The sequence below is a fragment of the Electrona antarctica genome (genome assembly GCF_951216825.1).
Source record: "Electrona antarctica genome assembly, chromosome: 3".
Classification (NCBI taxonomy): domain Eukaryota; kingdom Metazoa; phylum Chordata; class Actinopteri; order Myctophiformes; family Myctophidae; genus Electrona; species Electrona antarctica.
In genome coordinates, this window is record NC_136808.1 from 51,283,549 (window position 1) to 51,309,609 (window position 26,061).

At 43.5% G+C, this 26,061-nt stretch overlaps 1 protein-coding gene across 4 annotated transcripts in view; it reads left to right on the forward strand.

Annotated features, from left to right (window-relative positions):
- tead1b (TEA domain family member 1b) overlaps positions 1-26,061 on the forward strand; it is an 89,957-nt gene that overhangs the window by 22,491 nt on the left and 41,405 nt on the right. For 3 of the 4 annotated variants that reach the window (XM_079497253.1, XM_079497255.1, XM_079497256.1), the window contains exon 3: positions 730-1,045. In XM_079497253.1, coding sequence (XP_079353379.1) covers positions 844-1,045 — 202 coding nt within the window. In that variant the 5' untranslated portion in view covers positions 730-843. The remainder of the gene's footprint in view (positions 1-729; positions 1,046-26,061) is intronic. The other variant, XM_079497254.1, reaches the window with a different exon arrangement.

A 26,061-nucleotide genomic window follows, 5' to 3' on the forward strand; every position in this document is an offset into this window, starting at 1 on the left:
CTAGAAGGTCCACTCCTCTGCCCCCATTAGTGCCCATACCCTCTGTAGGGTTGGTAAAAGGGCAAAAGGGCATTTCTGTGTGGAGTTTGCATGTTCTCCCCGTGTCCCCTAGGGTGGGTACCCTGGCCAGCTGGGGCGCCCGATGGAGGGGAAAGGAACTGGTTGTAATAACGTGTTCCTTCCACGCGCTACGTCCAACCAGGGAAACTCCCCCCCTGTCAGGTAAAAAGAAGCGGCTTGGACTCTTCATGCATTGAAGGAAGCATGAGGTCAGTCCGTTGCTCTCCCCAGGTTGGCAGAGGGAGTATAGCGTAGCGCCCAGGATTCCACTAGACAATTTACTCTGGGTGAAAAAAATGCGTTACAAAAATCATGGGATAAAAAAATATGATGATTATGAAAAGATTACGTGAAAAAATCTCGAATTAAGTCCATGCTTCAATGATTGACGTTTTGCGTGAATATATTAGTTTCTTACTGCAGTTCTGTAAAGGAGGAGGAGAATTACCATTGTTTTAAACTATAACATCCTTGGTCAATCAACTCAGCAACATATTTGGCAAACATCTTTTTTGGCTTTTTCCACAGTTCATATTGTGCTGTCAGTTATGGGTGTGTAGCAGCAGCAGCAGCTGTGTGTGTATGTGTTGTTTACTTGGAGGCAAATGTGTGTGCAGCTCTGGTGTGGAGAGTGACTGGTGGCTTGTGTTTGTTTACTGGGAATTCCAGGTCTCCCCCTAGCCTGCTCCAGGCTTCCAGGTCTCCCCCTAGCCTGCTCCAGGCTTCCAGGTCTCCCCCTAGCCTGCTCCAGGCTTCGGCTTGGAGAGCCCAGCCGCCTCCACCATGGACCCCAGCAGCTGGAGTGGTAGTGAGAGCCCTGCCGAGGACATGGAAAGGATGAGTGACTCTGCCGACAAGCCAATGGACAACGATGCAGAGGGGGTGTGGAGCCCTGACATCGAGCAGAGCTTCCAGGAGGCCTTGGCCATCTACCCTCCGTGTGGCCGCAGGAAGATCATCCTGTCTGACGAGGGAAAGATGTATGGTAAGTGTTGGGCCTGCTGTGTGGTCTCTATTCTGTGTTTATCTGTGTGCCACTGGCCATCATGTGCTTAACCACTTAAAACCCACTTAAAAGCCCCATTTTATCAGCATCATCAGCTATTTGAAACTAGCCGATCTACAAGCTTACAATGTGGCACATTGTAAGCTTGTAAGCTTGTAGGCATAGTTCCAACATTTTGATCAAATCCAAGTGTTCTGCAAAAAATCACACCTGTGTGAAGTAAGGGGCGCTCTTATCATCGTATTCTGGCCAATCACAATGTGCATCCTCACTTTTGTCTTCAGTGTTTGTGTTTACACACTTTTGTCTTCGATGTTTGTACACAAACCCTCAAAGCTGGACATGAGGGGCTGGCGCCCCTCAAAAATATTTACTTTTGAAATATAATGCCTATAATGACATTCCCAAAGTAGGGACGGCAGGGTTAATGTGGTAAAAAAAAAAAGAAAAGAAAAAAAGATTAATTGTTTGTCAACCAAAGTAATGCACACAGGAAGTGGCTAGCCAGACACTCTTTTCTCTGTGGTCGGGGGTCATTATGTCCAGACCTCTTACTCTGCAGTAGTAAGAGTCTATAAGTAAAGCGTTGTCAACTATTAGCCAGTAGCAGATGGCGCTGCGGCTGCCACCAGCTGTGCCACCCCGCCCCTTCCTCCACTTCCCCCATTCCTGGCTGGGTGATGTCATGGAAAGAGGGAATATTGTCTTTCTGCCGTGTTAGACTCTCTCACAGCCTGTCAGTGTCAAGTGAAAGCAGAAAGCCCCCCTCGGGGTGTTCACTCGCAGCTGTCATGTGACCCCCCCCTCCAGCCAAACAAAATGTAAATTGTGAAGAGTTGCAGTGAAGCCCCCTCAGCTGCCACTACAAAGAGGTGACCAGCCGCACAGACCACTCCCCGCTGCCTCTTCGTCTCCTTTTGCTTTCCTCCTAATCTCCTTGCCTTCCTCTCCTACTCTCAATACAGGCTGTGAGCGCCAAAGCAACTGAGTCACAGCCCCTCTGCTCTGGATTAGGGCATGACAAATAGGTTTTCCTGGAGATTTTGTTTTCTTCTTTTTTTTTTATGATTCACATTACAGTGCAAGACTCACTTTTCAAATGCCGGACATCCTCAATGTTATAGATAACATTCAGAAATAATGTTTGTTGAGTACGGTAATCAATATCTGGAACTTTTGGTCTGTCAATAGGGTAATTCAGTACATGTCTGCTCCGTCGTATGACGACGATGAAAAACCTTGTAGGTTGGCTATTCTCAGTGTGCAGCACTGTCGTACTATGAGGTATAAATCAATAAAAACTATGTTAGCTAGAATGAAAATGATGCATTAACAGAAGCAATATGCACTTCAAGGATAAGCAATGGATCTAGTACCAACAGAAAGCAGCTTACAGGGTTCTGGCCAAAGAATGCAGTGCTGATGGATGCCATGTATTTATTTTCCTGAGAACATATTTCAAGAAAAGCTATGTAACAAAAATCCTTTAACATTTCAAGTGGCTAGGTGAGTGATTCAAACACAACGTGGTATGTTTGGCTGGCGCTATCCTGTTGTTGGGGGGATTTTAAATGTATCTTGTATGTGACGGAGAGCAGGGGACTCTCCTACCAGATGTGCCTGGTATCCGGTTGCATATTATTTACCCACCAGAAGCACAGTGTACTCAACACTGGCGTTTCCCGTTGTCCAGTAGTAGGGACATAAACGCTCGGTGCCAGCAGAGCAGAACATTTTAAGTGTGAACGCTGATCTATAAACATAATGACACAGTAAAGTGTGATTGCTATTCATTTCCTCCTAATTAAACAGAGTTGAGCAATGTCTGTGCTAAACCTTTATAAAACCTTTTTAAAAGACGGTGAGAGATTTGGCAGATTTTTGAGAAGATACATTATTTATTCTGTTTGTAATTACACTAGAAAGTGAAAACGAAATTGGTCCTAGTAAATTAGTATTTTATATATAATATATATCCGGGCGACAGGGCTTGTTGCTCAACCCTGCAGCTGTCGCTGGGTCCTAGTGCCAAACTCATCATAGCGTGAACTGTGTGTGACACTCTCTCAAAAGCCACTGAAGCATTAAACGCGATGTGGGGCTTTCTTAACCCATTTTGACCTGGGAACGATTCTACAAATGTCTTCAGTTTTCTCGAAAAACCTATGTTTCTATGTCAGTGGTTCTCAAACATATTCATGTCAAGGACCCCAAATATATATGACATTGGCCGCCGACCCCCATCTGAAAATATGTTGTTCCAGTGACCCTCCCAGTAGCAAAGATTTGAGTTAAAAACTCGTTCTGTAACAATATATATAAAGATTTCAGGAACATTTTCATGATTTTTCAAAAATAGCTGACCTACAAGTTCACTCGGTGCCGCGCTATGAGCTTGTAGATCTGCTATTTTTTTCAACAGCTAAAGCATAATATAATGCTTAAAACACCAAGAGGGGTTCCCGCCCAAAATGGATTAAACACAAATTGGGATGTATTTCATTTTAATTAATTGATCTTGCTGCAATGCTTTTTTTGTTTGCTCAATTGAGTCATGTTGTCTCTAAATGTGAATTGACCCTGTGTGAAATATAGAGTAGCCTATTCAAGGGACATGACATTAGAACTATGGGAGTGCATGTACAGTATGTAACCACTGGTGTGGCAGGTGTTGCCTCATACTGTACACCTAGGGCATTCACTTCTAGTCATTTTTACTAGTTGACTAGTTGCCTAGTTTACTAGTCGACTAGTTGTTTAACTACCTATTATGTAAAAAATAAAAAAATAAACCTTTTTTTTGTTTGTTTTTTGGAAATAAATATTTGTACATTGAAAAACTGTGTACATGGTGACTATAACTATAATCTACCTGATCTTGAGGCCTACAAAATCGGGAAAAAAATAAAAAATAAAGAAAATAAACTTTTTTTTCTTTTCTTTTTTCTTATCAACTAGTCAACTACTACCAACAAGGTCGACTAGTGGATTTACTAGTCGACTAGTAAACTAGTCGACTAGTTGCTTAATGCCACACCATACTGTACACCATACTGTACACCATACTGTATCTGACAGGAGTCATACTGTACACCAGACTGTATCTGACAGGAGAGCCAAGAGGAATCTCACAGGCAGGCCATCTTCATCTCCCTCAGGAATCTCACACCTGCCTTCCTAGTGGGGCTTCTGCTGTATTGGATGCCTGTTGCATTGTTACAAAACAACAAAAACAATAGTACTAATATATTAAAATTATAATAATAATAACCAGTAATATACGCCCTGAGGGCCTATTTATTAAAATAATAATAATAATATCCAGTAATTCGCCCTAAAGGGCGAGGTCACGTGCACACATCCACCTGGGTGACGGCAGACTGCTGGGCTGGCGCTTTGGCATGGGGGGGGGGGGGGGGTCAGATCAACATATGGAATCAATTCTGTACTGGACATATATGGAACGTGTCTTGAGTGTACAGGGTATGATGAGGTCAGATCAACATATGGAATGTCAGAACAGGTCAGCTCCATATATGGAGATCTAAGGGTGGCAGCAGGGCAGTGTCTTGAGTGTACAGTGTTTGATGAGGTCTGGCCATATATGGAGCGTATCTTGAGTATACAGGGTTTGATGAGTTCAGTTCAACATATGGAATGTCGGAACAGGTCAGCTCCATATATGGAGATCTAAGAGTGGCAGCCGCGGCAGTGTCTTGAGTGTACAGGGTTTGATGAGGGCCCAGGTAGGGCCGGGCATTACTTTTTGGGCCTGTTGAGAAGCCTGTTGAACTCCATTCAAACTAGAGTTTGAATGGACTAGAGTTTGAATGGACGGGGTATCAGTCAAAAGGGAGACATCGAAGAGGAAGGACGGGTGGGGAAGTATCAACATATGGAATGTCAGAACAAGTCAGCTGCATATATGGAGATCTAAGGGTTTGAGGTCAGATGTAGAGTTGCTGTCTGGCTCCATATATGCAGATCTAGGTGATGATCCAGTCTTAGGGTTTGATGAGGTCAGTGTCGTGATCTTCATATATGGAGACGGCCATATATGGTGGCGTGATGTCATGAGGCGTGACCATATATGGAGGCGTGACACGACTGGCGTACAAGTTTTGCAAGTTTTCATAGTAATAGTAATCAACCTAAAGTCGCAATAATAATATTTTCCATTGTGCATTGTGAATACTAGACCTGTACGTGTCGGCCACCGGCCTACTTGAGAACGATGCAACTTTGGAACCTAATAATACCTGTTGTCAACTTGTCATAGCACCCGTTTTAACTATCTGGCTGAGGCAGAGGCTGGAAATTGCACAGGTGAGGGGATTTAGGCCCACTGGCAGAGCCTTGCCAGAGCCTTTTGTGGTGGTTCTGGAGAACCGTGGGTCCGCCCGACTCGATACTGAGCACTGCACAAAAAAGATTTTTGGACAGTACATCTACAGATTTTGTCCAAACATCACAAATTGGTACACAGTCTCTCTAGAGCCATTCAACAAAACGGGTCTTTCAGATTTTTGAGACTACATCCTGATTGGCTAATATTGGCTTCCAAAGTTCGCAGGGGTGCTCAGTTTCAAACAAAATGCCGCAAATCATGAACACATTGTGTGATTTCCGTGAAATTGTGCACGCACATTCCCACTAGGCCGAGGAACAAATGCCACTGGAACATTTTCAACTCGGCCTCATGGTGGCGCTATAACTGGCCGATTAGTGGGTTTTTTTTTTAATGTTTTTTTTTGTGGCTTTCGCCTTTATTTTATATTTTTTATGGAGGGACAGACAGTGGGCTGACAGGAAATGGGGAGAGAGATGGGGGGGAAGACATGCAGTAAAGGCCGTCGGGATCGGGAGTCGAACCCGCGGCACACTGCCAGACTGGATTACCAGCCAAGGTGCCTGGACCACTGAGCCATGGCCCAGGCCGCCGATTAGTGTTTTTACCTCTAACTGCACGGATCTGTGTAAAACTTTACATGCACACTCCCTAGAGGCCAAGGACAAACCTTTGCCTGGAATTTTTCACATCTGCTCTTTATAGCGCCACCAGGAGGCCGACATATTTTGTAATATTACTCCTTCAGATTTTATCCAAATGTCACGCAAATCGGTACACATGCTCTCCATAGGCATGCGATCAAGACGGGTTTGTTTGATTTCTCATAATCCATCCTGATTTGCTACGATTGGCTTCTAAAGTTTTCAGGAGTAGGCCGCTTTGTACTCGTTTTGTACAAAAACTCCTAAACGCAGCGTCCGATTGCGGTGAAACTGTGCATGCATATTCCCACTAGGCTGAGGAAGAAATGCCACTTGACAGTTTTCAAATCAGCGTCATGGGGGGGGGGGGGGGGGGGGTCTACTTTTCAGGTTTTTGTGAAATGTTATGTTGAAAATTTTAAAGAAGAGTACCTCCAGTTGTCATGTACTGCTGTACTTATATTACTACTATATAGTATAATACTGTATATTTAGCTGAGAAATATATTTTTATGGAATATCGGGTAAAATATACTTGGGTTTAGTGATGGTGTGACAAAAGTTGGGTTTAGTGTTCTAGGTTTAAGCCCCGTTTTCACAGAGCCAAAGTTCACTGAATATGAAAACGGCCACTGATCTTGTGTGACGGAAGTCACATAAGCTATCCGGTATTTTTTCCGAAAAGTACCGGGAGAATAAAAATGTCCCTCATATGAAAACACATGATGACGCTGACTGAAAAGAAAAACAGAGCGTCGGGTGAGAGAGTGTTCTAACAGTCGTGTCATTGTTGAGCTATTTGTTCAATCAAATCAAATTAGGCTACAAGATAAATGTGACAATTGTGTGATGATTAAAAGTGTGTGATTTCCACGAGATTGTTTACACAAGTTTGGTTACTGGGTCTTTCAGTGTGAAGTCTGTGTTTACGCTACAGCGAGGCAGCTGATTTATCTTTCATTGTTTGAAGCCACACACAGCTAATCTACAAGCCCACAATGCGTTGCATCAGCGATGCTTTGTGGACTTGTTGATTGGATCGTGTTCGTGACTTTGTGCGTGACACCACCAATTAAAAGCGAGGGGAGACTTCGCTCTTCTGCCTCGGTGATCTTGCGAGACCAGCTGCCGTTAAGGTTACATGCGCCCAGACGAGAACCTGCACAGCAGATTCACTTCTTCTTTTATTTTAATTCGAAGTACCTTCATTTTTATAGTCGAACGTTCAAACGTAGGCCATTTGTTGACCATTGACACACACAACTCTCTTGTATGAATGAATGTGTCCGTTTAAAAAAACAAAACAGCTCTCCCTGTTAACCCCAGCGTCCCCGTCGTAATGAATGATTGAGAGAGAAAAAAATCACACCCGTGTGAAGTGAGGGGCGCTAATATATTAAAGTCTAACTCATGTTGCTATGATTTAGGTGATGTAATGGTGATGTAAAACAAACGGTGACAAAACAAACATTAAATTCTCTTTATTGTTAATGGCATTTAATGTTTGTGTGTTAGGGACAAGATGACGTAAATTGTCCTTCATTGTCAATGGCGTTTTTAAAACAAACATTGAACTAAAAACAAACATTAAATTATCTTTATTGTTAATGGCGTTTTTAAAACAAACATTGAACTAAAAACAAACATTAAATTATCTTTATTGTTAATGGCATTTAATGTTTGTGTTAGGGACAAGATGACGTAAATTTCCCTTCATTGTCAATGGCGTTTTCAAAACAAACATTGAACTAAAAACAAACAATCATGCTCTCCATAAAATACCTATACCATAAAATAAACACATGAAAACGGTGACTTATCAGGCAATACCAGAACCTTTGATGCCAAGGAGGGCATTCGAAAAACTGTAGTGAAAATGTGGCCATAGAACGCTATAGAAGGAAGCGCTGTACACTCCTTGCTAACAGCAGTTGCTAACGGCAGAATACAAAAAAATCAGGGATAATTCTAAACCCATGAAGTGATCCTCGATGCTGATACAAGGCATAATAATTGATTTGTCTAAAACATGGCAGTGATTTTGCCTTTTAAGAGGTTTGCCTGACCATGGTGGTGGCTGAAGGTCCATAGGGATTATTAGTACTGTCACAGATAGACAACACACAAAACCTCTCATGGCATCCGAGATGAAAGGAGGGTGGACGGAGACAGAGGTATTTTTTTTGTATCCGAGAGACCCTCTGGAGAGCAGTGTTCCATCCATAGAGAAGCTATCCTGAGTGCCCTTAAGCCCTTTGTTACCCTGGGGCAGAGCACAGTTAATTAGCAACAGTCTCTATAGCAACTGTCTAGAGGTACAAAACAATGTCTAATTTCTGCTTCTTAGCTTATTGTGGTGTTTACCTGAAGTATTTTCTGATCTACTGAGACTGGGGTGGTGGCTGGCACTGTGCCCGTTTACAGAGACTTAATTGTAACTGGGATGGAAAACACAATAGCTGCATCGCATGCTTTACCCAGGCTTTGCCATGCAGGGCCCTTGGGTTTACTGTGGCTACAATCAGTGTATGATCATAATGCACAGGGGAAGACGGAGTAGAGGCCCCTGGCCGAGGGCCTTAACCCATTTACACCTGATATTGAAATTTTAAAAAAGGCTTCTAAATCCTAAAAAAATTCTCAAAAACCAATGTTTCTATGTCAGTGGTGCTCAACCTTTTTCATGTCAAGGACCCCCAGAATTATCTCTATTGAGCCACGGACCCCCATCTCAAAATATGTGGTTCCAGGGACCTCCCCAGAAGCAACTATTTGAGTTTAAAACGCTCTGAAAGAAAATATATTCAAAGATTTGCACCACATGTTCACGATTTAAAATAAATAGCAGACCTACAAGCTCGTAGCGCGCCACTCGGTGGCGCGCTACGAGCTTGTAGATCTGCTATTTTTCAATAGCTGAAGTTTAAAATTGTGCCGAAAGTGGTTAAAACGCTATAATGTGACACAGATGCGGCGTCAGGTCTAAATGGGTTAAGACTCCGCACTTACAGACTTCACCTGCTGTGCGAGGCTGCATTCATTTATCCTAGAAATAGGGTTGATATGTGGAATGACACGCTTTATTCAAATTGTATGTTGTTTATTCAGCGTGTTGTATATTTGCACCTGTCCTGCAGGCTGGGTGACATTTTTTGCCCCAACCTTTGTTCTTATCTTCTTTGTTCTGCAGACTAACAAATCTGCCGAGACATTTTCACCCCTAGAAATACAGCTTTTGTGCTTTTTCCTTTTCATTTAATTTATCTTCAGGACTGTAGTTATATTTAATAAATATGGTTTAATAGCTTGTTATATATACACTAGAATGGGGTGCTCACTGGCACGCATACTGTATCTAATAATAATAATAATAATAATAATGGATTACATTTATATAGCACTTCACTCTGAAAATAGCAGATGTACAAGCTCACAACTGTGAGCTTGTAGATCTGCTATTTTCAGAGGTGACAAGTTCAAATTATATCCAATCAAGGTGTCCAGCTCATTCTTCACCTCATTCCAAAACACCTGCATCTTTGTACATTTCCAAAGCATATGTGCATATGTAGTTATGTACCAACTTCTGTGTCACATTATTACAGTTAGGAGAGCTGAGACCAAGCTTGCTTCTCAGTAGAGGTGTATAATGGAGTCTGTGTACAAATTTGAATTGTCTTTCTCTATCATTATTGCAACTCAAAATAGTAAGTGTATTTCCTATAATTGTTGTCCAAGTATTGTCTTCTATCTGAGTGCTTCACTGTTATTAGGGAACCCCCCCGAACCTGAACCACCACCAATGTGTATGCAGGCTTACACTTAAAGGAGCATTCAGTGATTTGAGTGATTTGGAAAACCACCCAGTCCGCCCCGGTAACAAAATGTGCACATGCACGCTCTACAGTGGGGGGAAGTGCAACAGGCCAACAGCATGTGCACCAAGGCCCGCCCCCACTCGATCATGATTGGAGGAAGGCCCCTCTCATCCTGATTGGATGAAGGCTTTGCCACCCGCCACCAAAACTGAAACTAGGGTTTTTTGACCCCAGGGGCTCACTGGGAACAGGGAGGAACTCCTTATATGGTCAGCACACTCTATAGTAGGGAGGATTATCCAGAAAAAAAGAAAAAATAAGTGATATTTAGATTAAGTCAAATCACTGAATATGCCTTTAAAGCACTAAGGCAGTCATAAAGCATTCTAAATATCCATCATATACAATGTGTACATATTGAACGATAACGGACTCATGGTATATGGTGGTGTTCTCTGTGTGACTGGCTTTGCACGTCCTGAATCAGACGCCCAGTTGGCTGTTCCATCCACTTCATAGGATGGCCTGCAGGAGACAGGGTGCTGTCCACTGTCCACTGTCCATGTATTTCAATGTCCTCATGTGTCACAGCTCACCTCAAGCTGCTAAGCTCATGTTGGCACATTAACACAACATTGCCGCTTTGTTCACAAAGTGCACACCAAAGTGCATGCTATCCATAGCTACACATTACACTGACAGGGGAAGCCATGCTTTTATGCAAAGCTTTCCTATTACGACTCTGCTGTTTGCTCTGCCATCTCATCAGTGATCCAGGCTAGACCCCTCCTGTGGGAACTAAGTGGCACTTGGTTTGCAGAGATGCCAAGGATGAGTTAGTTATAATGAGGAGACCTGGCTTGCCCTCGCTGGCCCAGCTCTGGGCTCATCTTGCTGGGCAGAGTATGATCTGAGACAGAGCGAGCGGACTTGAGCCCTCCCGCTGGGTGGATAATGAGGAATTCTGGGATCAGCTCAGGCTCCCGAGTTTACCTGCATTCACTCAGAACGGAGTGAGGAACTTCAGGCAGTGTAGGCGACACACAGCACTCCTCCAGAATAATCCCTTATTTGTTCCTCGGCCATTATGTCATTGTGCCTGCGGTACACTGGTAGTGTAACAGCTATGTTTACACTCACTTTCTTTCACTTGTTTTTCTTTTTCACTAAGTGGAACTCACACAAGTTCACTCCACACCAACAGGATTGGTGCTGGAATGTTGGTGGGGCTGTTGTTGCTCTAGTAGTTTACTCACCATGGGTCAGTCTATTGTAGTTTAGTCATCATGGGTCAGTCTATAGTAGTTTAGTCATCATGGGTCAGTCTATAGTAGTTTAGTCATCATGGGTCAGTCTATAGTAGTTTATAGTCATCATGGGTCAGTCTATAGTAGTTTAGTCATCATGGGTCAGTCTATAGTAGTTTAGTCTGCATGGGTCAGTCTATAGTAGTTTAGTCACCATGGGTCAGTCTATAGTAGTTTAGTCATCATGGGTCAGTCTATAGTAGTTTAGTCACCATGGGTCAGTCTATAGTAGTTTAGTCATCATGGGTCAGTCTATAGTAGTTTAGTCACCATGGGTCAGTCTATAGTAGTTTAGTCATCATGGGTCAGTCTATAGTAGTTTAGTCATCCTGGGTCAGTCTATAGTAGTTTAGTCATCATGGGTCAGTCTATAGTAGTTTAGTCATCATGGGTCAGTCTATAGTAGTTTAGTCACCATGGGTCAGTCTATAGTAGTTTAGTCATCATGGGTCAGTCTATAGTAGTTTAGTCATCATGGGTCAGTCTATAGTAGTTTAGTCATCATGGGTCAGTCTATAGTAGTTTAGTCATCATGGGTCAGTCTATAGTAGTTTAGTCATCATGGGTCAGTCTATAGTAGTTTAGTCATCATGGGTCAGTCTATAGTAGTTTAGTCACCATGGGTCAGTCTATAGTAGTTTAGTCACCATGGGTCAGTCTATAGTAGTTTAGTCATCATGGGTCAGTCTATAGTAGTTTAGTCATCATGGGTCAGTCTATAGTAGTTTAGTCATCATGGGTCAGTCTATAGTAGTTTAGTCACCATGGGTCAGTCTATAGTAGTTTAGTCATCATGGGTCAGTCTATAGTAGTTTAGTCATCATGGGTCAGTCTATAGTAGTTTATAGTCATCATGGGTCAGTCTATAGTAGTTTATAGTCATCATGGGTCAGTCTATAGTAGTTTAGTCATCATGGGTCAGTCTATAGTAGTTTAGTCATCATGGGTCAGTCTATAGTAGTTTAGTCACCATGGGTCAGTCTATAGTAGTTTAGTCATCATGGGTCAGTCTATAGTAGTTTAGTCATCATGGGTCAGTCTATAGTAGTTTAGTCATCATGGGTCAGTCTATAGTAGTTTAGTCATCATGGGTCAGTCTATAGTAGTTTAGTCATCATGGGTCAGTCTATAGTAGTTTAGTCATCATGGGTCAGTCTATAGTAGTTTAGTCATCATGGGTCAGTCTATAGTAGTTTAGTCATCATGGGTCAGTCTATAGTAGTTTAGTCATCATGGGTCAGTCTATAGTAGTTTAGTCATCATGGGTCAGTCTATAGTAGTTTAGTCATCATGGGTCAGTCTATAGTAGTTTAGTCATCATGGGTCAGTCTATAGTAGTTTAGTCATCATGGGTCAGTCTATAGTAGTTTAGTCACCATGGGTCAGTCTATAGTAGTTTAGTCATCATGGGTCAGTCCATAGTAGTTTAGTCATCATGGGCCAGTCTATAGTAGTTTAGTCATCATGGGTCAGTCTATAGTAGTTTATAGTCATCATGGGTCAGTCTATAGTAGTTTAGTCACCATGGGTCAGTCTATAGTAGTTTAGTCATCATGGGTCAGTCTATAGTAGTTTAGTCATCATGGGTCAGTCTATAGTAGTTTAGTCATCATGGGTCAGTCTATAGTAGTTTAGTCATCATGGGTCAGTCTATTGCAATGATACTACCCTCCAGGGACGTGAACCGAGTGTTAGAGTTGGGGCTGAAATCTCGTAACACGCCGCTTTTGGACAAAAATCGCTGAGCTTGGACAAAAATCGCTGATCTACAAGCTCACAACGCGTCGCGCTGCGACGCGTTGTGAGCTTGTAGATCAGCTATTTTTGGGGCGCAACCCAGCACTCTTTCACGGTGTAACGTCATGGATTTATAAACAAATTTGTTCAACGCAAAAATGCTGCGTTCAAGTTCAGGAGACTTCAGAAAAAAAGCAATTCTCCTGAATGCTGCCTTCCGGCATGGCATGGAGAGGAAAGGAGAAAGGAGGGCATTTGCATTTCTTTCACCATGTAGTAAATGCTGCATCCGTGATCTGGAAAGGGCAGTTTTACAGGCGGGTAAAAAGGCAGGGGCTTTGATGTCTATGTGTCTCCATTTTTATTTTCTTCCCTTCTTCCTAAATGCTTTTTTTTAACTGGAGACAAAGCCTTTACCTTACGTGTTTGTTTCTTTTTAATTGAGATTGCCTTTCAAAGACACTACACTGATGCATTATTAATTTAGGGCTTAAAGGCACAGGACAGCTCAGCGTGTAAAACTCGAGGAGGGCACGCCACATATTTCATGTCACCTTAAACAAAGCTCTATGCTGACAGTCCTACTGGGGCTTGTTGGCACCTGTTGTTTTGTACCCCGGGCAATACACGGAGGCAGGAGGAACATGTGTCTAATAAGCCTACAGTCAAAGAGCTTGGAGTACAGGTGACAAAACCATCCAGGTGGCACAGTAAACAATCTGCTCCACCATTACAGTGACTGAGTTATCTTCAGTGTCTTGACAGCTGTGAGATTGTTGAACAAATGACACTGGGCATGAATTTAACATTTTGCGCAACGTTTGCTGAGCAGAAGATTGATGTTTGATGTGCAGAGCTTATTATTTGACAGGCGTCTACATGGGGGGGGGGGGCACGGTTTGAGGAGGGTCCACTTTGCCAGTGACCCTTAGCCTTGTCTCTCTCTGCAGAGAATTGCGTGCCTGCGTAATAATGATGTAATATATGATCTGCAAGCTCAAATCTTGTTGCAGCGCTGTGTGTTGTGGGTTTGTAGATCAGCTATTGTCGGTGTGTGTGACTGGCCAGTGGCCACTCTTCATTGGCTACCTGTTAAATTTAGAGTTGATTTTAAGGTTATTTTATTCGTTTTTAAAACCCTTCACGGCCTGTCACCCTCTTTGGGATTTACTCCAGCCCTACGTATATCCCAGCCAGGCCACTAAGGTCCTTTACTCCAGCCCTACGTATATCCCAGCCAGGCCACTAAGGTCCTTTACTCCAGCCCTACGTATATCCCAGCCAGGCCACTAAGGTCCTTTACTCCAGCCCTACGTATATCCCAGCCAGGCCACTAAGGTCCATTTACTCCAGCCCTACGTATATCCCAGCCAGGCCACTAAGGTCCGCGTACAAGCTGTTGCTGGTCGTTCATACGACTAATAAGAGGAGCAGGGGTTACCGTGCTTTTGCGACTGCGGGCCCCAGGCTCTGGAACATGGTACCCCTCCCCATTACTGCAGATCTGGCCAGTCGATTGGGGCCTTCAAATTACGCCTTTGCTTCGCTTATCTTTCGATTTTAGTTGTACTTGAGCTCTCCTTATGCATTTTTTTGTTTGGTGTAAATGCATTTTATTTGTTGTTGTTTCTTTTGTATCAATGCTTTGAATTGCTTAGTTTTTAAACATGTTCTTTGGTCAGCTTTTGATTTGATTTGAAGACCCAGGAATGAGAGACGATTTCACTTATTTTGCCCAAAACGTCCCCAGACGTCTCTATAATTACACACCCGTAGAAGCCCAGGACGTGTGGAGAGGTCTTTAGGTCTTTTTTAATGGTCTAAAACCGGATAATCTATGTTGACAGGGCCGTTGCTAGGCAACGCCTTGCTCTGAGCTCCCGGACATGTTTTGCACATGCGCACATGATGCACGCAGCCGTTCACTTCCTTGTTTACGGGCCGACAAAACTTGCTATTATCTCTGAATCTACGGCGCTCTCCATGGTTTTGATCAGAACGCTGATGTTCTGTCCTCATGTCTGACTTAACCAAGCATCTCGTTTGGAATATTAACGCTTCTAAATAGAGATCAGACTTGACAGTGCGAGGTAGTAAATGGAACATTATACCTCCCGGTTTTGGGGAGAAATGGAAGGCGGGGCTTTTCAGAGTAAAATCTGTCTCATCTGCTGGGCACTCTAGCGCCTTTATTTTGACCCACCCCATTCCCCAGCCCTCAAGTATGATGTAAGCGCAAAATGGCTGCTGTGGTCAATCTGAACAATATAACCAAGCTTGGCATGCTGTCACTTTGTCTGAGATTCCATGTCCAGCTGCTTTAACCACAGCCCAAGGCTGTCGGGGGGCTCATGCCACGCATGGCTGCTCATGTTGTTGTTTCTTGTTGACCAGGCTGTGATGATATGCTATTGGCATTGGCTGGCTTACTGCTGTCACCACATTAGATGTGACAATAATGACAAAATAACATATCATGATTTCACTGTTTTGTACTGTAGTGAGATCTTTAGTGCATTTCTGTCAGAGTTAACACACAAACAAGACTATCGTCTAAGTGATGAAAATATTGTTTTGATTAACACTTTCCACATACTTTATTCTTTGACTTTGACTTGATTTTAAATTCAACAGTAATGACTTACTAGGTTTCTAGTGTCTATAAACCCAGTGTCGTCTTTAATGTGTGTTAAGTATCATTAATGTATCTTATCTCTAGCACAGCCTTGTAGAATGGGAAAAAGAAAATGAACTGTGACTCAAATTATTCCTTGTGTGATTTAACCACACTTAACTATAAACGTTTTTGTTTTGTCTTGAGGAGCTGTTTGCATGGGCCGGTTGGATAGCAGGGCATGATTCTATGCCTGAATCAGGAGTTTATGGGGTGTGTCCCAGGCTGCTCTGAGGTCTGTGTGAGGCCCTGGGTGCACAGCTTCTGGTTTCAGGTTGCACGGTCCCAATTGGCTGCTTTTGTTTGACTAAAACACAGTGGAACTCTAGGCTTCTTAAAGATGCAGTGTCACTTATGTGCCCCGTTCGAGAAATCATCCGTTTCTTTTCCCGAGGAGGACATCTATTGATGAAACACTTTTACACTGATGAGATCATTTTACACTGATGGAACCATTTTGTACAATCAACGTGAGAATGGTTTCTGAATGACTGCATGATTCTGTCATCTAGTGCTCGTCTGACACTACACTGTAGTTTAAGTGTTGATGTCTTCTATTCCTCTACCGGCTCTCAAACTCCGAACATACAGGAGATAGGAGGCTCACATAAAGACATGTGAAGATTATTTCTTCAATATGCATTTGCATTCTCAACACAACATTGCAGTCTGGCCCAAGGGTCCTTTAAATTCATTGCTCTTCAATGGAATGTGGGCTATAGAGATTGTGATGATATAGCATAGCACATTGGCTGTATTTATCAAGCTGTGCAACATAGTTGTTTTCGCTATAGACTGGACATTACTACGGTATTTTGGATAATTAAACTGGCCAAGGCTGAATTCCATTCTTCCGGTCAACGACACTATAGTGTCTCATTCTTGAGAAAGTGAGTACATCACGATCACAAAGTTTGACTTCTCATTTACCGTATACACATTGGTCAGTGCTAACACTTCTCCCCTTGTTCCCAGATGCCACATTGATCCTGAGAGATTGAAAATATTGATTTGACTCTGTGCCTTACCTTGTTGTGGGGAGAGGAGGGGTCTGTACCTTGCCGCCTGTCACCGTCATGTTCACACATGGTCTCGCTCCACAGCCAGCTCCTCAGGGGACTCATAATTACAGCCATCCTCTCAGATTAGTACGCCGGCCTGTCCAACTGTAGCTCCACACCACGGTCGTTTGTTTTGTCGTTTTCGCCCCCCCCCCCCCCCCCCCCCCCCCCCCACCCCCCACCCCCCTCCCTCTCTCCTGAGAGACACACCTCAACACAACGGCCAGGCCAGCTTATAGGCAGTAATGCAGTGATGATAAACTCAGTGGCTCCTAATTGATAGAGTGATTCAGACCAAGGGCTGGCTGCGTAAATTGGTCCCCTGTGAGGGTGTTGCGTAGAGCTGGAAGGAGCAGCTTCGGCCGTAGTCTTCCCTGACAAAGGTAGACCGGGGACAAAGCAGGACCTGCTGAGTGATAAAGATGCTGCCTTTAACTCCTAACCCTGGTCAGTTCAACAGAGGTTGGCTGCCGTAATGCTCTGTCTCCAGGAAGGCCCCAGGTTAGTGACCTGCTACGTTCTGTCTTGTAAGGCTTTGGGAGAACATGTCACCTTTAATCCCCCATTGTTCTGCTAATACATTATCTCAACCACTTCTGACCCAACCGCTGCAATAAAGCCTTTTATCCAGCTCAATACGCTCCTTTCAAGTTAAGTATTGATTTCTTTCAGTGTCTAGAGACGGAAAATTATGGATTTTTAAAGAGCAGTTAATTAATTTATCAATAGTGTTTTTTTCTTTTCTTTTTTGGGGTCATTTAATGAATCTCGTATTCATTAATCAACTTGAAGTCTCAACAACAGTGAGGTCTGTTTCCTTGACTTCCATTCAGTTGAGTTATGGAAGGGCATCACTAGACCTAATAACTGGCCACTTTCTGAAGGTCAGAACCACTGGTCAATTAGCACTGGGGAATATCAATTATTATACATAATGATTCTGCATGCTTTTTATTTTAGTTCTACCAGCCAAGTACAATAGCTTAGCTTACGTATTAGTTGCACTGTGGCACAGTGAATTAATATTGTAACATAGTTGTTTTCACTGTAGACATTAGACATTAGTATTATTGGCCAAGGCTGAACTCCATTCTTCTAGTTAAGACACTATGGTCAGGTGAAATCAGGTGAGTACATCACCGATCACAAAGTGTGTGTGTGTGTGTGTGTGTGTGTGTGTGTGTGTGTGTGTGTGTGTGTGTGTGTGTGTGTGTGTGTGTGTGTGTGTGTGTGTGTGTGTGTGTGTGTGTGTGTGTGTGTGTGTGTGTGTGTGTGTGTGTGTGTGTGTGTGTGTGTGTGTGCGTGCGTGCGTGCGTGCGTGCGTGCGTGCGTGCGTGCGTGCGTGCGTGCGTGCGTGCGTGCGTGCGTGCGTGCGTGCGTGCGTGCGTGCGTGCGTGCGTGCGTGCGTGCGTGCGTGCGTGCGTGCGTGCGTGCGTGCGTGCGTGCGTGCGTGCGTGCGTGCGTGCGTGCGCATGACACAGACAGTAGTTTAAAGAAATATATCAGCAAGCAGCAAGTGTGCTATGTGCATACGCCTGTATGGGGGGGGGGGGGGGGTACTATTGTGCCTCTCAGAATAGGGTGAGTGATCATTAAGTCTGCAGGCATGCAACTTTGGCCGAGAAGTCTTTCATAGGGGGAGTGTGTGTGTGTGTGTGTGTGTGTGTGTGTGTGTGTGTGTGTGTGTGTGTGTGTGTGTGTGTGTGTGTGTGTGTGTGTGTGTGTGTGTGTGTGTGTGTGTGTGTGTGTGTGTGTGTGTGTGTGTGTGTGTGTGTGTGTGTGTGTGTGTGTGTGTGTGTGTAGGCTGTCCTACAGACACACCCAGACATTCGGGGTTCGAACCTTCGCTCGTTAGGGTTGGCACTCGAATCTTAATTAATGGGCTTGAACCATCCGCCTGCCTCTGATTGGCCTCCGACACTGCCCGTCTTACCAGACTTTCCTCCGAGGTGGATAGCTATGGTGGATAGTCTGCCGCGGGGTTAGGTATAAAAGTTACAAGGCTGCAACTGTCGCGCGTGCCAAGCTGTCATTCTCTTGTATTATAAACGTGCTTGTATGATTTCCCACCACGGAGTAACCTCGCGCCAGTGTCACCATAACTATCCACCTCGGAGGAAAGTCTGGTAAGACGGGCAGTGTCGGAGGCCAATCAGAGGCAGGCGGGGCGTTAAAATGTCTAGAGACGGACGTACAGTAGATTGTAATCATGCATTGGCAACAGCAGACTTTATCCTCTGTCCTTCTAATAAGTGGATTTTAGTGGCATACGGTTGTGAGCTCCGACTAGCCATGCACTTTCTTTTTTTACCAATGAGAGAACAGGGATTTGAGGTTATGGCATGGAGCTTTTACCTGGGAAATGGCTTTTACACCTTTACATGGGAAACACCTGCATTATCACCTTTACATGGGAAACAGCTGCATTATCACACCTTTACATGGGAAACAGCTGCATTATCACACCTTTACATGGGAAACACCTGCATTATCACACCTTTACATGGGAAACAGCTGCATTATCACACCTTTACATGGGAAACAGCTGCATTATCACACCTTTACATGGGAAACAGCTGCATTATCACACCTTTACATGGGAAACACCTGCATTATCACACCTTTACATGGGAAACACCTGCATTATCACACCTTTACATGGGAAACAGCTGCATTATCACACCTTTACATGGGAAACACCTGCATTATCACAGCAGCTGCTGTGCTTTATTTATAGATGACATTGTTTCAGATGATTAGAGGTCCAAACTATTATTATTATTGTTATTGTTATTATTATTATTATTATTATTATTATTATTATTATTATTATTATTATTATTATTATTATTATTATTATTATTATTATTATTATTATTATTTTTTTTTGCTCAACTTGGCAGTTGCACATGAATCATTCAAGTGAATGTATTATTATTAATGCAGATCTCTGTTGAGTCAACATAGTCCCGTTGGGCAACTCAACATATAGGCAGACAGAATGGACTGATGTCAGAGCATATCCTCCATCCCAAATGAGAGAGACTATAGAGTGTCGCAGCCCCGCCCCCTCGAGAGACCCGGACAAGAAATCCCCGATCATTTTCCTCATAGACTTTTCAGAAAGTATTTATTTAAAGACGTTTACGCCGCGGACAAAGCCAACTCTTGTCGTGACAAATCATGACAATAAACACAATTTTTCGGGCCAAACAAAGAATTAGAAAGTAGAAAAAAACGGCAGGTTCTTTGTAAATATTTGTTTGGTCCAAAATATTGTGTTTGTTGTCATGATTTGTCACGACAAGAGTTGGCTTCGTACGACGCTTAAAAGGTCTTTTAATAAATAGGTTTTGAAATGTCTACGGGAAAGATGCATTGTGATTCATTTCCTGGGCCTGGCGTCGTCATGAAAGGGGGCGGGACTGCGACGCTCTATTGTTCCTAATCACAGCAACAAGTTGACTTCAGTGATATAGTAGGAAATAGATTATCATGCTCCTGGCAAGCAGCGACTCGTCTGCGATATTGTGAGTTGGCTTCCTGCACCTGTATGCTATTCCCAATACCAGAGACGAAGGACCGTCCTGATGAATGCCTTCATATTGTTGGTTTAGTCTATTGTCATGCTAATACCTGCCTCGGACCCTTGAGTCATCTATCACGGTTGACAGGAAATCCAGGAAATCCAGGGCCATTGTTTGGATTCACTACTATGCGCACGCACACACACACACACACACACACACACACACACACACACACACACACACACACACACACACACACACACACACACACACACACACACACACACACACACACACACACACACACACAATTCAATAATGTATTAAATATATGGACAACATATACTTTTTTTTATCATAAATGCTCTAGCCCAGTGTTCTGTTTTAAGTCTTAAAAGTCTGGGTCAGTAAAGTATAATAAGTGCTTTCAACTATACTGAGTGAGCACACTGATGAGAGGTTGGCCTTTCAGAAAACATGCTTCGATTTGTCCAAAATCACACGTTTCTCCCATCTTTTCTTTTTTTTTAATGTTTTTTTTTTTTGTGGCTTTCGACCTTTATTTTATATATTTTATGGAGGGACAGACAGTAGGCTGACAGGAAATGGGGAGAGAGATGGGGGGGAAGATGCAGTAAAGGCCGTCGGGATCGGGAGTCGAACCCGCGGCACACTGCCAGACTGGATTACCAGCCAAGGTGCCTGGACCACTGAGCCATGGCCCAGGCCTCGTTTCTCCTATCTTACTCTCATTTATAAATGTCTGGCTGTGAAAGTTGATTTGATTCATGCGCTTCAGTGTCTACAACACGCTGCAACTACCCGTAGATACTTCAGTGTCTACAACACGCTGCAACTACCCGTAGATACTTCAGTGTCTACAACACGCTGCAACTACCCGTAGATACTTCAGTGTCTACAACACGCTGCAACTACCCGTAGGCGTAGATACTTCCGTCATTTTAATCATATGACGGAAGTGAACAGGGAAGCTGCTGCATCTGAAGTGTCTGGCGCAGACGTGTGAGATGCTGTCCTGTGTTCTCTATTACAACACTGTTTCCCAAACACTGGTGCGGGACCCATTTGTGGGTCACAGACACATTTGTATGGGTCCCTTTATTTATTTTTTGTTTCCTACATTATGTTTTTAATTATTATTATTTCAAAACAATTAAAAAAAAACATTCCCAAAAAAACGAATGATATGCATTAATTAAAAACAAAATTCAATGATTTTTTTTTATTTCATGAAAAAAAAATCAAAGAAATGGATAGTAGTGAACATAGAAAGCTCTCACAACTGAGTTGTGAGCTTGTAGATCTGCTATATTCACAAGTTTGTGGGTCCCGGGCAAACATCTAATTTCTCTTTTGGGTCATGGGCTAAAAAGTTTGAGGAGCAGCACTGTTCTACAGAGAGAGCAGAACAGGTTAACCCATTTTGGGCGGGAACCCCTTTTGGTGTTAGCATTATGTTATGCTTTAGCTATTGAAAAATAGCAGATCTACAAGCTCATAGCGCGCCACCGTGTGGCGCGCTACGAGCTTGTAGGTCTGCTATTTTTGAACGACTGACATAGAAACATAGCTTTTTCAGAAAACTGTCAGGATGTAGAAGACATTTTTAGAATCTGATCTCAGGTCAAAGCAGGGTAATGCCATCCTGTGTGCTACAGAGAGCAAAGCAGGGTAATGCCATCCTGTGTGCTACAGAGAGCAAAGCAGGGTAATGCCATCCTGTGTGCTACAGAGAGCAAAGCAGGGTAATGCCATCCTGTGTGCTACAGAGAGAGCAAAGCAGGGTAATGCCGCCCTGTGTTCTACAGAGAGTAGAACAGGGTAATGCCATCCTGTGTGCTACAGAGAGCAAAGCAGGGTAATGCCATCCTGTGTGCTACAGAGAGCAAAGCAGGGTAATGCCGCCCTGTGTTCTACAGAGAGTAGAACAGGGTAATGCCATCCTGTGTGCTACAGAGAGCAGAACAGGGTAAGGCGCGATTCATACTCCTATTTTAGAGCCGAATAAAAGTCGGTTCGGCTCTGTAGAGACTACAATTGGACGTCATTTGAGGTTCGGGGGGGGCAGGTACCGTCCGAAATTCGGCTCTTCAGTGCTACTGAAAATTTCTGACGAGCCGAAATCATTTCGGCACTATACAGCGGTAAAATAGGAGTATGAATCGGCCCTAATGCCGCCCTGTGTGCTACAGAGAGCAGAACAGGGCCAACCACATGAAGAGATCATTTGCGTGTATGACCAGACGAACTGCCGCTGCCTTCCAAGCCAGGCCCACTGCTTCTGTCTCCCATTCTGACATCATGATGGCAGACCGCTCGACCAGATGTGACTGTGGTCGGGTCTGCGTTAAACAAAAGTGCTGTTACAGGAAATGAGTGCTTTTTAAAAAGAAAGGGGAAAAGAAATACTGGAGCAAAGCAGGAGTATATCGTTGTTGCCAGTCAGAAGACACAGCCAAGGCAGTTAAAACGTTTAATATGCCATTACTTAAATTAGCCCTGGTGTTTATCATATGCGGATACATAAAGCCTTGGTGGTGTTCCTATATGGAACCTTTTGGTTAGTATGCCAGTGGAGATAATCACTGTTGTGTCAGTATTGATTAATATGTTGTTTGGATCAATAGTTTTCTTTTTCTGTTAAATAGTTCCACATTCGAGGTTATCTGGTGGAATGTTTTGAATGTGAATGCTAATCTTGTTGTCACAACCTTTCCTAGTTGTGCAATATAATGTTGATATTCTGACAAACAGGTGGCAGGCCTGGATTAACAATGGAATTTAACAGTGCAAGTTTGCAGGGCCCGCAGCTTGCAGGGCCCGCAGCTTGCAGGGCCCGCGGCTTGCAGGGTCCGCAGCTTGCAGGGCCCGCAGCTTGCAGGGCCCGCAGCTTGCAGGGCTCGCAGCTTGCAGGGCCCTCAGCTTGCAGGGCCTGCAGCTTGCAGGGCCTGCAGCTTGCAGGGCCCGCAGTTTGCAGGGCCCGCAGCTTGCAGGGCCCGCAGCTTGCAGGGCCTGCAGTTTGCAGGGCCTGCAGCTTGCAGGGCCCGCAGCTTGCAGGGCCCGCAGCTTGCAGGGCCTGCAGCTTGCGAGACTATTTCAAATAGGTACAGCTGTTGCTTCTGTCGAAACCGTATTCATAGTCACCGATTTCAATGTAACGCAACACATAGGAACCCCAGCTAGTGTTTTTGGTCGTCCAACAGTTTCTTAACCACTCGGTGGGAGAAGGCTCAAAAATAGCACATACAGCAGCCTTATCTCTATGGGAGCAGCGGCAAAAGTATCGTTCTTGATTGTGTTACGCCCACGCGAAGCGCCTGGGGCCGTTTTATTTGGTGTAGCGCCAGGCCCTCGGAATGGTTGATTCGGCTCTGACAGGTGGCATGGCAGACAATATAACAGCATCACAGCCTTCCTCTGAAACCACCCCAAATGTAAAAAACAGGCTTTCTTTACTACCAATGTGTCTTAAAGTCATACTATGTAACCTTTTCAATTGAACTAAAGTATTTTTGAGGGGCACTAAAACCATCCAATGCATTGCTTTCTGAAATTACGTCATGTGGCAGTTTGTTTAGGGTAGTTATGATATAATTCTTTGTCAGCCAAGTCTATAACCAGTAAATGACACCGTAAGACATCATCTGGCTGATATAAATACTGCCCTCGCAAATTTGCTCAATTCTTCAAAAATAGCCAGAACAGCACAGGCCACCACCCTGATTGAGAATCAACATTCTAACTCCCTTTTCTGTGGAAGTTCTTGACATCCAACTTCCCAGTAAATGACAACATTGAGGGGTCATCATACGTCGTATAATAAACCAGGATATCTGTTAAATCCGGGTTTAATCGCTAATCCAAGTTTTGTGAAATAGGCCCCAGGTCATTTACTGCATTGTTTCTCAACTAGTGGTCGATAAAATAAAATACAAATCTTCACTTTCCTACATTACTAAATGCATGGTCAGGGACCACATCCACATGCAATACCTTCATGGACCACCAGTTGAAACCCCATGGCATAGGGCATAGGCTATTTACGTTGCCGGACTATCACACACATCTTCTTTCTCCTGTGAGTTTTCTGGCCGCGTGTGGATGTTGTCATGTTTTTTCACGACATTTTGTTGCAAGGAGGATGAAATAAAAATAGCAGATCTACAAGCTCACAATGCGGTGTTTTGTAGATCAGCTATTTTAGCAAATAATTTAATTTGAAGTGTGTACACATCGGGAGCAATGCAAGTCGCCGGGCACTGCAGCCCCTCAAGTCATCGCTGGTGCGCTTTTGGAGTTGGTCAGTCCCATATATGCGCATGACCATATATGGGAAACACGGTATGATGTGGGTTTTTGGGAAATGAAGACAAGAGTGTTGTTGGTCATCTTTCGTTTATTCAGTGACCGCCATAGATTCCAAGACCCCGGAAAGGTGTCCCAGACCACCAGCTTTATCTATCTCTCTGTGATGTTCACTCTGCTCTCCCACCAGTACTTCACATTTCGAGAGCTAAAGTCTTTATATACAGTTGTCAGATGTTTACAGAAATATTCATGTCCTGACTAATACATCATGTAGTTCTCTCTATCCCTTTGGCCTTTAAGCTGATTGGCTAATACATTTTGTGTAATCATCATAACAGATGAGACTTGAGACAACATGCATGGTCATTGGATCAAATGGTCAGTGGATGCTAGGCATTCTTGTTCTTAATATAGTTCACAGAATGGACATGACACAGCCTCTCTCTCACAGCTAGAAGTATTGAGCACAGCTTGCATAATACCTAATATGAAATATTTGATGACATCAGGTTCTGGACAACCAAGCCTCCATATATGGATATATATATGGAGTTGGATGGGTGCTTCGACCGGATTTATTTAACCCTAGAACACTAAACATATTTTTGAGTGGTGTAAACCACTCCAACAACTGGCTTTGTTAGTTTACGTGTCCACATGTCCACGTGTTTGTTCGTACCAAAAACATTAGCATGGTTGCTGCTATGGTCACTCAGTTCACACGGGTGTGATTTCATTACGTCAGACATTACGTCAGACCACAGTTGATCAGTCTATATAAGACCTTACACCACTCAGTTCACACGGGTGTGATTTTTGTTACATAAATCACTAAAACACGGGTATATTTTGCCCAATGTAAAATATTCCATAAAATATATTTCTCATCAAAATATATTGAAGTACAGCAATACATGGCAACTTGAGCTACTCTTCTTTAATATTTCATCATGACTAGATTTCATGGGGGGGACCTATCATGGGTGGGCAAAATCGCTGAAAAACGTGCATATAATTTTTAAAATATTCCTAAAACAATCACACCCGTGTGAACTGAGTGGTGTAAGGTATTATATAGCCTGATCAGCTGTGGTCTGACGTAATGTCTGACGTAATGAAATCACACCCGTGTGAACTGAGTGACCATAGCAACCATGCTCATTTTTTTGGTACGAACAAACACGTGGACACGTGGACACGTAAACTAACAAAGCCAGTTGTTGGAGTGGTTTACACCACTCAAAAAGATAAATAAAGTTGGGAACTTCTCCTTTGGTTCACCCATTCCTAAGACATGTGAGATTGGTCCAGTGAAGAAAAAAGAAAAAAGTCCATTGTGGGTGTATGGGATTCTTTCTCTACCACACCATCACTAAACACAGGTGAAATTCACCCGAACACCTGCCTGTAGAAAAAACCAGGGATGTGGGCAGGGAATCAAACATACCTTCTATGATGTCACTGAGCAGCATGAAGGTACTGAAAGACCCGCCCACCTCAGACATCAGCATCATTATGATGTCACTGAGCATCATGAAGGTACTGAA